Below are 12,121 nucleotides of genomic sequence, written 5' to 3' on the forward strand. Positions count from 1 at the left end.
CTCAGAAATCTACCTGCCTCTGCCTCCCAAGTGCTGGGATTAAAGGCGTGCGCCACCACCACCTGGCGTAGTTGACTTTCTAGTGCACAAATGTCTACCTAGGCATTGTTCATGTTACATTCAGCAAGAAAGTCTGTCTGGCTCCATCTTCACATGGACTTTGGGCTAGATGGTTCTGCCTTGTGTCCTGCTTATTTCTCTTATCAGTCAAGTGGACAGGGACAAATTATAGCCTCTGTGATCCTTGACTATAATGACTATGTACTAGTGATCGAAGTGGTGGTTTTGAAACTTAAGTCTGTTATATTAACAGATTTATATTATCTGAAGCTCCTGGAACATAACAGATGCCCAGCGAATGCAAATTTATCCTTGTCCATATTTAAAAGGGGCTAAAAGAGAAGAAAGAGGTCTTGGGAAATGACTGTTTCACCCAAGGTGAAGAGATGGTAAGACCTATAGGCGCTGGCCATTGCATTTTACTGCAGAGAAGGATCTTGTTCGTGGAATATATTTTTAATGTTGGCAGAAGCGCTCTAGGTCTTTCAATGAAAGGTGCAGACTATGGCTGCTGGTTTGTTTTATTTGTAGGTGTATGTGACAGCTTTTTGAAGGGGCTCGTGAGATGGCATTTGCCTCATAAGCCTGATGACTTGAGTTTTTTCTATCCCCATACCTACAGTGAAAAGAGGAACTTGACTCATGTTTGTCCTTTGACATGTGTGCTGTGGCACAGGGATATCTTCTTGTTCAACAGACACTCTTAAAAATAAAATATAATAATAATAATAATAATAATAATAATAATAATAATAATAATAATAATAAAGTTCTGCAAAGAGTCTGTCAAGAAAGACCAAACAGCCAGAGTTGAATCTTTGAAGACTGATATTAATTAGTCTATGATTTGAGAGGCTTGATGCTTTGTAATGAGCGCTTACTTACCATGCATGTTTAAGGCCCTGAGTTCCATATGGAGCACTGAAAACTAGTCAAGATTTCACTGTCAGCACTTTCGAATAAAGGCATCCAGAGTTCTCTTTAATACCCAGGACTAGACCACAGACAGGTTTCTCTTTGCCATGGGACCCCAGACTTCCTGAGAATGGGAAACTGAAACACAGCGCACCACCACAGTAGACCCTGGTCCCAACAGTGTCTAGTTCTCAGGGAACTATCCTTTCTTTTCTGTTTACCTAAGCAAGAGACTTTGGACTTGAGCTCAGGAAATAAGCAGCAGGACTCTACCTGTCATGAGTTTCTCCATTTAGGCCTGAACTTTCCAGTCCCGAAGAATGAGCATTTGTCAAGGGAAGCCTCTGACCCCGGAATACTGCCTGTTCACACCAGCCAACTGCAAGTGTTTTCTATGGAGCTTGTTTCAAAGCTGAAGAAACGCCTTCATAGTAAACTTAGATTCCGTTCATCTGGATTGTGTCCAGTCTAAAAATCTGGACAAACATTATAAACCAAAGAACGTTTGCGCACTTCTAAGACCAGTAGCAATTAATTACTTTAAATAGAAATACTGTCACTTACTGGCAACATAAATATTTGTATTTTGAACCTCTAAGTAGTTGTTGGGTTGACTCTTCTGACCTTAAGTGATTTTACTTAGTCATATTTTAACAGGGAGTACATTTATACAGAAGGGTCAGGTCAGGGAGAAAGAAAATATAAACCAGAAGAGAGAGCTGGGTTCTAATCCCAGTGACCTGTTGATGTACTCAGAAACCTTGGAGAATACAAAACTTCTGTCTTCAATTTTCTGTTGAGTACAAAGGGAAATGACAACAACAGCAGCAACCACACACACACATTTTCAAAGTTATTGTAGACATTAAATAGATCGCAAACTGGACTCTAAACCCTTTCAAGGAGAACTCAGCGCCTTCTGGCTGTAGCGCTGATACCTGGTCCAGAAGAGCATCTTTGCTCTGCACTTGAGTGAGGTTGCTTGGCTTTTCTGCTCCTCAGTGTTTTCATTTGTATGTGGTTTGAACAGCACCTACTTGTAACACTATCCTATCAGTAAGGTTCACAAAGCTCCCACCAGAGAGTCCTGGTAACTGCCTGGCCTCGGCAGCTGTGCCTTGCCAATGCCTGTGCCTGTGCCTGTGTTGTGTGTCTTGTATCATTTTGCTAGTAAGCACGTAGGCGCTCAGCGGATGTTGCTTTAATTATTACTCCCACAGACCCTAGGCTTTGCTTATTTGAAAATAACTCCAGCCACTTCTTAGCCTTTTGACTAAGATCAAGTAAAGATAAGTACAGATCTAGTGAAGGGGAAAACCGGGCCAGACTAGAGAGAGGCATCTCAAAGACAAAATTGTCCTCGGATTGTGATTTTTGGGCCTGCAGAGAAGCTCAATCACTTCACCTTTATCCTCCTGCTCTGCTCACCCTTCCTCACCAAGAGCTTCTAAAAAGCACTTTGAGAGAGGTAGCTGTGTTTAATTTTGTGCAGATACGAAGCCATGGCTGCGGGGAGTTGGCTCTGGGGCTGGGTCACTCTGGTAACACTTCCCACATGACTTGGTCAATGGGTGGGCCATGAAAACTTATCCTGTGTTTTTTTTACACCCCACCCCCAAACCACCCAACCTGACCAAGTGTTAGTTTTTCAAAGCCAGTGAAGTTTCAAAGGCCTGAACCCAACACAGCGGCCTTTCTTCGTGCTTTGATTTTCTGCCCATTAAAAGTGTTTGTCACTGAGTTCAGATTTCGCCTCCTCTGCAGCCTACACATCCCGCGAAGCCCCTAGAGGTAGGGGAAGTTAATTGATCCTTGATTAAAAGGAGGAGAGAGGCTTGAGCCTGGGTCTAGACACTTTAGATTATTCTCTCTCTTCTGGCTCTGATTTGCTGCAGAGAGCTCATAATACACATTTTATTATCAATAAATCTAAATTCTGGGATATTGGCTTCAGATCTTTGATTGAATTAGACGTGTGTATCTAATTAGTGTGTGTGTGGCATGTGGTAGCTGGGAGAGCATTAGCTAGAAGGGCTGTCTAAACAGCTCTAAAGCCTTTCTTTTATTCTTTTTTTCCCCCCTTACAGAGGCATGGGAGTTACTGAGGGAGCTTCGCTTCATTTGTTCATACACATGGGTGCTTCTGTTTTAAGTGACTCACTCTAGAAAGCACCCAAGATTTAGGTAGGTCATTTGAACTCCATCCAGCTTCACCATTAACTTACAGAGTGACTCCGCTAAATCACTTTAATCTCTTTGAACCAAAGGGTGGCTTTACTTACTCCTTCTCTGTGTTTGGCCTTTGGGCCCCTTGGAGGTTGAGACTTAGCCTCTTTTTATCTCCATAGCTCGGTCAGTAAGTAACTAGGTTGTTAGACAACAATGATGTGCGTGGGAATCCTCAAGTGTGGGCACATAATGCTTGTTCAGGAAACGCTAACTATCATTATTAGCCTTTGTGCTGTGTTTCTCTTTCTTCTGTTCATTGTTTGGCTATCTTTCCCTGACTATAGCAAAGTTGGAAATTGTATTCTGCACTAATTGTAATTACCAGGCTTTGTAATTGCCAGGCCTGGAATCCTTAATTTGCAGTGCGTCTTTAGAGGTGTACATGGTCTGTAGGACCCAAAAGCTTCTCCGGCTCATGCAAGGTCAGCTCAAGTCTCCATCCCTTGCAGGACTCCTCTAGTGCTCCGTAGAGGAGTTTTGTTTTCTCAGTGCCCTTTCTACACAAGCCTCAGCCATGGCACTCCTAATATTTTGGCACTCTTGGTTTTGTGACTCCTTAACCACGTGAACTTTGTTCCAGGGCAGAGGCTATATGTCTAACATCTTGCCCTCTGGTGCTGGGTCTTTGTTTGCTTGAGGCTAAATGAAGACAATAGAAGATGATAAAAAGAGTGGCAGTGAAGGGAACCTATGCCTTGCTATGGAAAGGATACCACCTTCTCTTCCTCTCCTTGCTCTCCTGTCAAAAAGAAAAGCGTGGTCTCCTGCCTTAAGAACTAGCTGTCCGGCTCAGGGAGTCTCCGTTTCCGTCAACTCTTTCTGGAGCAAAGTCAAGATTTGACTGGCATCACCCTCAGTAAATACCACAAGTTTGTAAGGGAGATAGAAAAGGCCATTGGGTTTTCTAAATGATATCTCCACGCCTTTCAAGAAAATAAACAGAATCTAAACTTCTTGTCTGTTTCTAGTCAGCACCCATATAATCAGAAGCGGAAACCCTCCCCAAGCCGCAGGCAAATAAAGCATCTATCTGTGTTGTTCCCAGCCAGACAGAGGGCAGAAGAACTAGGCCGTTGGCTTTCCTTTCTGAGCCATCTCCTCAGGCCCTTTTCTCCTTTTGACATCACTTGTCTGCATTGTGTCTTAGACTCTGCGCTGTTATTGCCCAGTGTACTGCTTTGAATTTCTTTCAGTCAAGTCTTCCTAGACTGATATACTCTTTGTGTATGTGTGTGTGTATGTGTGTGTGTCTGTGTGTCTGTGTGTGTGTGTCTTCCCTGACTGGTCTGGAAACCCCTCGAGGGCAACGTCTGGGTACTCTTGTATTTCTAGACCAAACTACGTAAGTTAAAAATCAATACATACTTGTTCAGTGAATGAACGAACACATCAATTTATTCCATCATTCCAGTAAAACTGAAGTTAAACTTCATTCTTCTCAGCAGATGAGAAAGGGACTCTTGAAGATGTGGAAAAAAAACCTGCTCAAACAGAACAGCAACCCCGAGATCATGCGCGTAGCCCTGTCTAACTCCAGAGTGCTTTTATGCATGTCTTGTCCTCAGAAACATGTGTTTTACAGGCCTATCATGTGAATACTATTGAATATAGATGCTGGAGCCACAAATGTCAGGCGCCCAGAGTCTGCTCCTACCCTGAGGGTTTTCTTAGCAACACTTTGGCTCCCAAGCATCTCGGAGGCCACAGCTCAGCCTAGCAGCGTCTCATCATCACCACGCATGGAGTTCTAAAATTATGCTATAATATCAGTTTCTGGCTTCTCGGCCCCTCTTCATAGCCAACTTGGTCCTATTTCAAAGTCTCTAGGCCATAGAGTAAAAATGGGCTGAGCCCCGTATGATATCTCTCCTAGGCCCAACCCCAGAACATCAGCTGAGTTCTGTCACTACTCCGCCTGCACACTTCTCCTCTGCCTCCCCACCCCCTCTACTCCAAGGCAGGGAGTGTTTCAGAAGTTAATGGTTATTGCCTTTCCGGGCCCCTCTGTGTTTACTTTGAGAAGGTCAGGCCCGATACTGTGGTGTATTGCTGTTCTTTTCAAAGCACTAGTATGAATTTGATAAAGTAAATTGTTGTTCTAGCAGGAAGCAGTTAGGGGTCACAAAATAAATAGCCGTAGAATTCAAATAAATCCAAAGAATAAAACCAAATAAATCCATGTGTGTATGCACTGTGATGCATAAATACACTTTTTTGGAAAGCTAGTGTTTTTTATCGCTGCTGGTCGGGACCAAAGTAATTGAAAAATTGTGCAGTTCATGGGTACTGTTTTTTCTTTTTTAGAGGCAGCCTGGGGCTTTGAGCAATGTGACATGAATATAATTTTTAAAAAATGAAAAGAGAATTTTACTTTTTAAACAACTGCTTATTTTGGTCCCTGCCTATATCCCCCGCCCCCAACTCCAAATGAATTTCACATTTGGATGAAACCAATTTGCAATGTTAAATTAAGGATTTAGGCCCTTAGAGTGGTTGATGTTAAGCTCTAAAAGAATGAAAGATTCCTCTTGATTTTTTTTTCCCCCTTGAAGAAGGAGGGCGTAGTGCTTAAAGGAGGCTTTATAGTGACCTCTCTAGTTTATTGTAACGTTCAGTACACAAGCACATGATCCTTTGTCAGTCTCAGTCAGGATCTGTGTGAGCCAGACCCTGTACACGTCACCTTGGTGTCCAGAGGACTGTCAGAGCCAGAGGCTGGAGGAGAAAGGTTCTGATCTGGGACATGCCTTGGGTCAGGGTTAGAGGCTTTATGTTAGTTACTCTTGCAAGGGAGAGCCATCAGTGGCACTTTAGCAGGGCAATAACATGCTGTCATGGCAGAGCCTTTCAAGAAGTAAATCAGCCAGGTATAATGGCCCACGCCTTTGATCCCAGCACTCGGGAGGCAGAGGCAGGTGGATCTCTGTGAGTTCCAGAACAGCCGGGGCTACGCAATGGGACTCTGTTTGGAAACAACAAGCTCCCCAGTAGGAGACGACTATAGTATCCATGCGAGACTTACAGTGGACATTTGCTCTTTGTTTCCAGGCTTTGAGGAATGTCTGAGCACCTGGTAAAATCTAATAGCAGTGACTTCTGAGAGAATGGAACTAATAGGCCACTGATAACCAGTCACCGCTTTAAGATCCACCTGGTGCTTCCTGTGCCCTCGGCCTCTGACCTGGGGTATCAGATGGAAGGGCTGAGTTCAATATATGACTCGGAATAATGAGGGAAAAGACTTGGAAATGGCATCTATTGAGCCAGCCCCTTTAAAAAGAGGCTTTATGTACAGAAAAGTACAGCTCATCACACGCATTTCCCGTGAGATGCCTGAGATGAGAGTTGGACTGAGAACAGGAGCCATGGCTCCATGGCTAGGAGCTGGTGGATCTGGGACTCAACTCCAAGTTGTCTGACTCTGATCCCCGCACAACTGCGTGGAATATGGTCTTCGGATGAGCTTCTCAGAGCAGAGATAAGGGCCCCAGAGAGGTCGATCTGGACACCTAACTGAATATCATTAGCCTTGGGTTTTATTAGTTATTCTTAAAGATCTGGTATTAATTTTTATCAGGGTATGGTAGAGCTATGGAAGACCCCAAACACACACACACATACACCCCACCCCACACACCCCACCTACGCCCCTACTCTTGAACTACCTCTTTGAGTGCTTTGCTAAAAAACAAGAGAACAATGCCATTTTCTCTGGGGCAATGAAAGGGGAGATAGGGGCTCCTGTAGTGAAGCACCACAGACTGAAGCTGCAGAATACTGAGAAAAACACCACAAATGTAGGAATTTCATAAGTTATTTCCATCTGATACTTGGGCTAGCCGCTGCTGTAAGATGTTCCCCTTCGGCTCCTTTGCACTAATATCTTCTCTTTTCTCTCCCCTTCCGCCATGTGTGTATTTCCAGCGGCTCTGCCCTTCCTCATCATCGAGACAAGCACCATTAAGCCTTATCACCGAGGGTTTTACTGCAATGATGAGAGCATCAAGTATCCCCTGAAAGTCAGTGAGACTATAAACGACGCTGTGCTCTGTGCAGTGGGGATCGTCATTGCCATCCTGGCGGTAAGTATCCCCTGGCCTCTGCCATACTGATCTGACTTCCTCCCGTGTTGTACTGCCAAATAGCCAAGCCAACTGATATTTGCAGCCAGCCAAAAGAGATGGCCACAAAAGAGAACTTCATTCAGTATCGTTTTGTCTTTTGCAGTTAACACTATTTCCAAAAGTCCACATCTACTAGGAGATAACTGTCTGAACATTTAGCAACACCTTTCTATACTATTTAACATGTGCTGTCTTCACAACAATCTAATGGAGTTTAGATGTTGGTTTTTTTCTCTTCTAATGTCCATAGAGTAAGACTTAGTTAATCTAAATGGTAGAGTTGAGATTAGCGCTGAGACATCTCTTTCGCCATCGTCTGATCTCTTAAAGCCGCTGTGCTAGAAGGCTAAGTCCCATCGTCATCCACTAGCCAAGGTGTTTTCTGTGGTCTTGCCTCACCTTTGCTGAGCCGCAGTAGCAGTGACAATGTCCTCACAGTTTTCTAGCCTACTGTTTCGTTTTCTGGCCCTGTGGCTATGGCGGTAAGATAAATAGGACTTGGAATTCCGAGCATTCGATCCAGACCCCACCCTCTACTAGCAAGCCCGCATCTTTAAAACCGAGGATGTGTGTCGTTTCATGGTGTCACAATAGAGTGTAAAAGACTAAGAGTGTCTATTTGCTGTGGTAAACACCATGTCCAAAAGCAACTTGGAGAGGAAAGGGTTTATTATTTCAGTTTATATTTCCAGGTAGCAGTCCAATTTTGAGAAACGACAGGGCAGAAACCTGGAAGCAGGAACTGAAGCAGAGACCATGGAGAAATGCTGCTTGCTGGCTTGTTCAGCTAGCTTTCTTTTAGCACCTAGGACCACCAGCCCATAGTGAGCAGAGCCTCCTGCATGTGTCATCAATTTAAAAAGTACCCCACAGGCGTGCCCACGGGCCCATTGAGGTTTCCTTTTCTCAAATGACTCTAGCTTGTGTCAAGTTAACATAGAACTAGCATCACAGTGAGTATTAAAGTACTTAATTGCTGAATTATTAAAAACTGTATTAAAACTCTTAATTGCTGAACAGGCTACTGGGGTAAGTATAAAGTCCAGCCTGTTATGTGCTTCCCTTAAAGGATAGCCCCCGTGAACAATACTGCAGAAATGTGCCACACATGGACTGTGACAAGGTCCAGAAATTCTTTGAGCAGTACTAACTTAGCTCCTGAGAATTTGGGCGTGGTCCACCTGGGCCCTACCCTCTTTTAGTGTGTCCCTTTGAGACTTAAGACTGGAGACCCGGAAGGGTAATTCTTTGAAAGCCAGTAGAATGATTTGTGGAGTTTACATTTTTACAACCGCCTACTCCTCCGGCATTTTCTACATTCATCCTCTGCCCTTGAACTCCTGCAGTGGGGCGAAAAGGCATTTTCGCTTTTGCAAGGAGTCACGAACTCAAATTGCTCTCCTGTGGAGCTTAGCTTGAAGATGGAGCCTTGTGGTGCCATCCCCATTGTGCAGATTCAATAACAGACACACTCAGAGCCTATAGCTAGTAAGGCCTGGGGTTCACTAGGCCTGGCTGATTTCAAAGCCCCTTTCCCAGCTTTCAGGCATGCATTTCAGGATGGCTAACCTTTCCAGAGGATTGGCAGTTAACTTATCTGGCCTGGTCTGGGTTGTGACAGGTAAGATACTGGTCACACAAGTTTTTCTTGTGACTCGCAACTCTGGTTTGAAAAGAGGACCCCTCCCCTCTTTAGTCTCTCTCTCTCTCTCTCTCTCTCTCTCTCTCTCTCTCTCTCTCTCTCTCTCTCTCTCTCTCTCTCTCTCTCTCTCACCATAAGCCAGACACACAATCAGCAGTTTGAGTTTGGGCAATACCAAGGAGAGCTCGTAGAATTCTTTCCAATCTTTAAAAGAAAAACAGCCCATTTGGCAGACTAGTAGCTTGGGAGGGTACACTAAGGATCTCTGTTCAAAAGCTGAAAAATACAAGGTCCAATTTACTATTGCTCCAAATTGATGGTTGTGGGGAGTGAGTTCTCCTGGAAGAAAGGCTTTTCCTGAAAAGGGCATTTGTTGTGGAAGGCAGATAATTATAGAGTATCTCTTGCTGAGGTTTGAACAGGTGTTCTTGACAGCCGGGAGATTGGCTAATGGAATTCTTTAAGAGAACACATTATAATCTAGGAGTCTTGTGATAAGAACAGGTCCAGGACAGGTACATCACATGCTGTTCGGGCATTGTACCAGGTGTTATTCCCAGCATGCCATGGGGCTGCTGGCAGGCACACAGTAGAAAGTGAATTAAACACCTTTCCGATGTGAATCAAATGAAAGATTGGTATCAGTAACCATCCGTTTCCTCGTCTATAAAATCAGAACTGTGTTCAGAGTTCCTCAAAAGAGTTGTCATTGAAGTCAAACACCTGTAAAGTTCGCTAGATGAAGTGTGTACAGCCTTGTGCCTAGGCACATTCCCTGGCTTCTCCCAGGCCCCAGGATGGGTTAAGGAAATGTTAAAGAGGCTGTCTAGAGGCTCTTCCCTCCTCCCTAAGTCCCAGTCAGCAGTTCCGCTCCTGCTGAATGCAACATTCCTAGTTTCTTTTCACACCTGCTCTTGGCTGCTTCCTCGTCCTGTCCCTTTACTAATGTCACCTTGGTGCTTTCCCTAGATACCCAGATTTTCTTGAAACAGTCCTGTGGCTGGACTCTTCCATATAGGATAAGCAATGGTGTCAGCCAAATAGGTTTCAATCAAGCCATTGTATGGTTCAGAGATACACCAAGAAAGATCCACAGCAGGGTGGATGAGATGGGTCAGCAAGTGGAAGGGCTTGCTGTGCAATATGAGTTTGATTCCTGGAACCCACCTAAAGGTGGAAGGAAAGAATCAATCCCAGAAAGTTTTCCTTTGGCCTAAACTCCATATGGTCAATGTGGTATATGGTGCAACCTCCTCTGCCAATAGTAAAATAATAATGTAAAAAATTCTAGAAAAAAAATACATAGCAATAACTGTCCTGGTCAAGAGCTACATAAAGAAAGGTATAAGCTCTGGTTCACATTGCAAGTTCCTCTGCTGTGGGGCAGGTTGCAAGTTGATGTGCCTCAGTAGATTCATCTGTTAAGTGGGAAGAGTATGTAAGTAGTCGTGTTTGCTAAGGGTTTGAAATGAGATACACACACACACACACACACACAGAGAGAGAGAGAGAGAGAGAGAGAGAGAGAGAGAGAGAGAGAGAGAGAGACTCAGTGCCAAACATCGTAAAGTTTACTCAATAAATGTTAGCTGCCTTTATTACAGATGAGGACATAGTGACAGAGTGTGGTGACATGACTTAGCCAGGAGTCAGGAGAATTCCCACTTTCTTCATGTCACTAAGTAATTAGATCCGAGGCCCCTGGCTTCTCACTCCTCTTTGCAATAGGACTTCTACCACCTGCTCCAGCTGCCAATGCATTTCAGCCAGAGGCACATGTGTCATGTGTGCTCCTGTCACCTATCGTGGTCTACTAGCCTGCCTGCCTACTTGCTTGCCCTAATGCCAAGAATGCTCCTGGAGAAAAGTTCAGTGAAGACCTCAGAGGCAGATGAAAAACTCTCTTTGGTATGATCAGTTCTGGAAAAGGTATATAAGCTGTAGACAGCAGCAGCAGGCTACATTTCCCACTCTCCCAGCTTGACGGCCCCATGAGGCTGGCTGCCTTCACCAAGAATCCAGCTTCTGACCAGAGAGCCCGAGGGACAGCCATGCAAAGGAGCAGGTTGCAGAACTGAAAATCAGCTTGCTGCGTAACCGCCCTGGACCTTCTGCTCAATGTCAGGCCTGTTGCAAACCATGAGAGAAGCCTTGACTGATTTGCATGCCCTTGGTCCAGCTTGCCCAGATGCCACACAAAGGAATGGAATGGTGATGGAGGGAGTCAGGGTGACTTCGAGATGCAAGTTGTTAGAGGTTGTAGAGAAAGCAGACATCTTTCCGAGGCAGGACCTATGGAAAAACTCTCGTCATTTTGACCTCTTTTTCAGATGTGTATCAGATTCTGGAATTATAGCATAATAAGAATTCCTTCCAGGTCCGCACAGCAATAGTTGCTACCCTGCCTTGAAAAGACTTAATGACTCTAGCAGCAGCCAGGGTAAGAACAACAGTAAAACCCCACGTCCTATCTAGCTTTCTCTCCTTCAACAGAGCCTTGCACTGCCCCATCAAGTATAATAGGGGGAAAGGTCTTAATATGGCTCCCAAATGTTCATTGTCCTGTTCAATAAACATGAGCTCAGTGCCTGCCAAGCTCACACCCCAAGATGGGTTCACATAGATTGTTTTTATGTAGGAATCGATGCACGGGAATGTCGTAGGCCACCCTCCCTCTCTACAGGCCTTAAGCATGCTACTTCCCCTCAGAGACCCAGCTGTGCAAAAGTATTCCTCCCAAAGAAACTCACAGGTTGGCACTATCTGACTGTTGAGGTGGGGATGGCCAGTCATTAACTCCCTGGGCTTATTTTGGCCTTTACATCAGGTGCCCTCTCCCGTGTGTGAGCACTACGATCCACACTTTCTTTTCTGCAGTGATATGTTGTCTGTGGGGTAGCTTTCCTGTGCATCCTCTCCTATTGGCCCCTGGTAGTCATCCTGGGAAGAATGAACATCGAGAGCTGAGACAACTGAGGCTCAAGGATAATCAGTGAGTTCCGTATGACTGGCTTAAGTTAGAGCAATCGTCTTGATCCTACAACCAAGGCAAAGTCGTAACACCTCCACTGGCCTCTGCGGTTTTGCTGCGCGCTATTTCCCGCCGGCAGGAAAAACGCAGCACAAACGGATTCTTCTGCAGCACAATCTT

At 44.7% G+C, this 12,121-nt stretch overlaps 1 protein-coding gene across 2 annotated transcripts in view; it reads left to right on the forward strand.

Annotated features, from left to right (window-relative positions):
• Plpp3 (phospholipid phosphatase 3) overlaps positions 1-12,121 on the forward strand; it is a 79,068-nt gene that overhangs the window by 30,214 nt on the left and 36,733 nt on the right. For both annotated transcript variants that reach the window (XM_031378037.1, XM_031378038.1), the window contains exon 2: positions 7,129-7,286. In XM_031378037.1, the coding sequence (XP_031233897.1) occupies positions 7,129-7,286 (158 nt within the window). The remainder of the gene's footprint in view (positions 1-7,128; positions 7,287-12,121) is intronic.

The sequence above is a fragment of the Mastomys coucha genome, unplaced genomic scaffold (genome assembly GCF_008632895.1).
Source record: "Mastomys coucha isolate ucsf_1 unplaced genomic scaffold, UCSF_Mcou_1 pScaffold18, whole genome shotgun sequence".
NCBI classification, from domain to species: domain Eukaryota; kingdom Metazoa; phylum Chordata; class Mammalia; order Rodentia; family Muridae; genus Mastomys; species Mastomys coucha.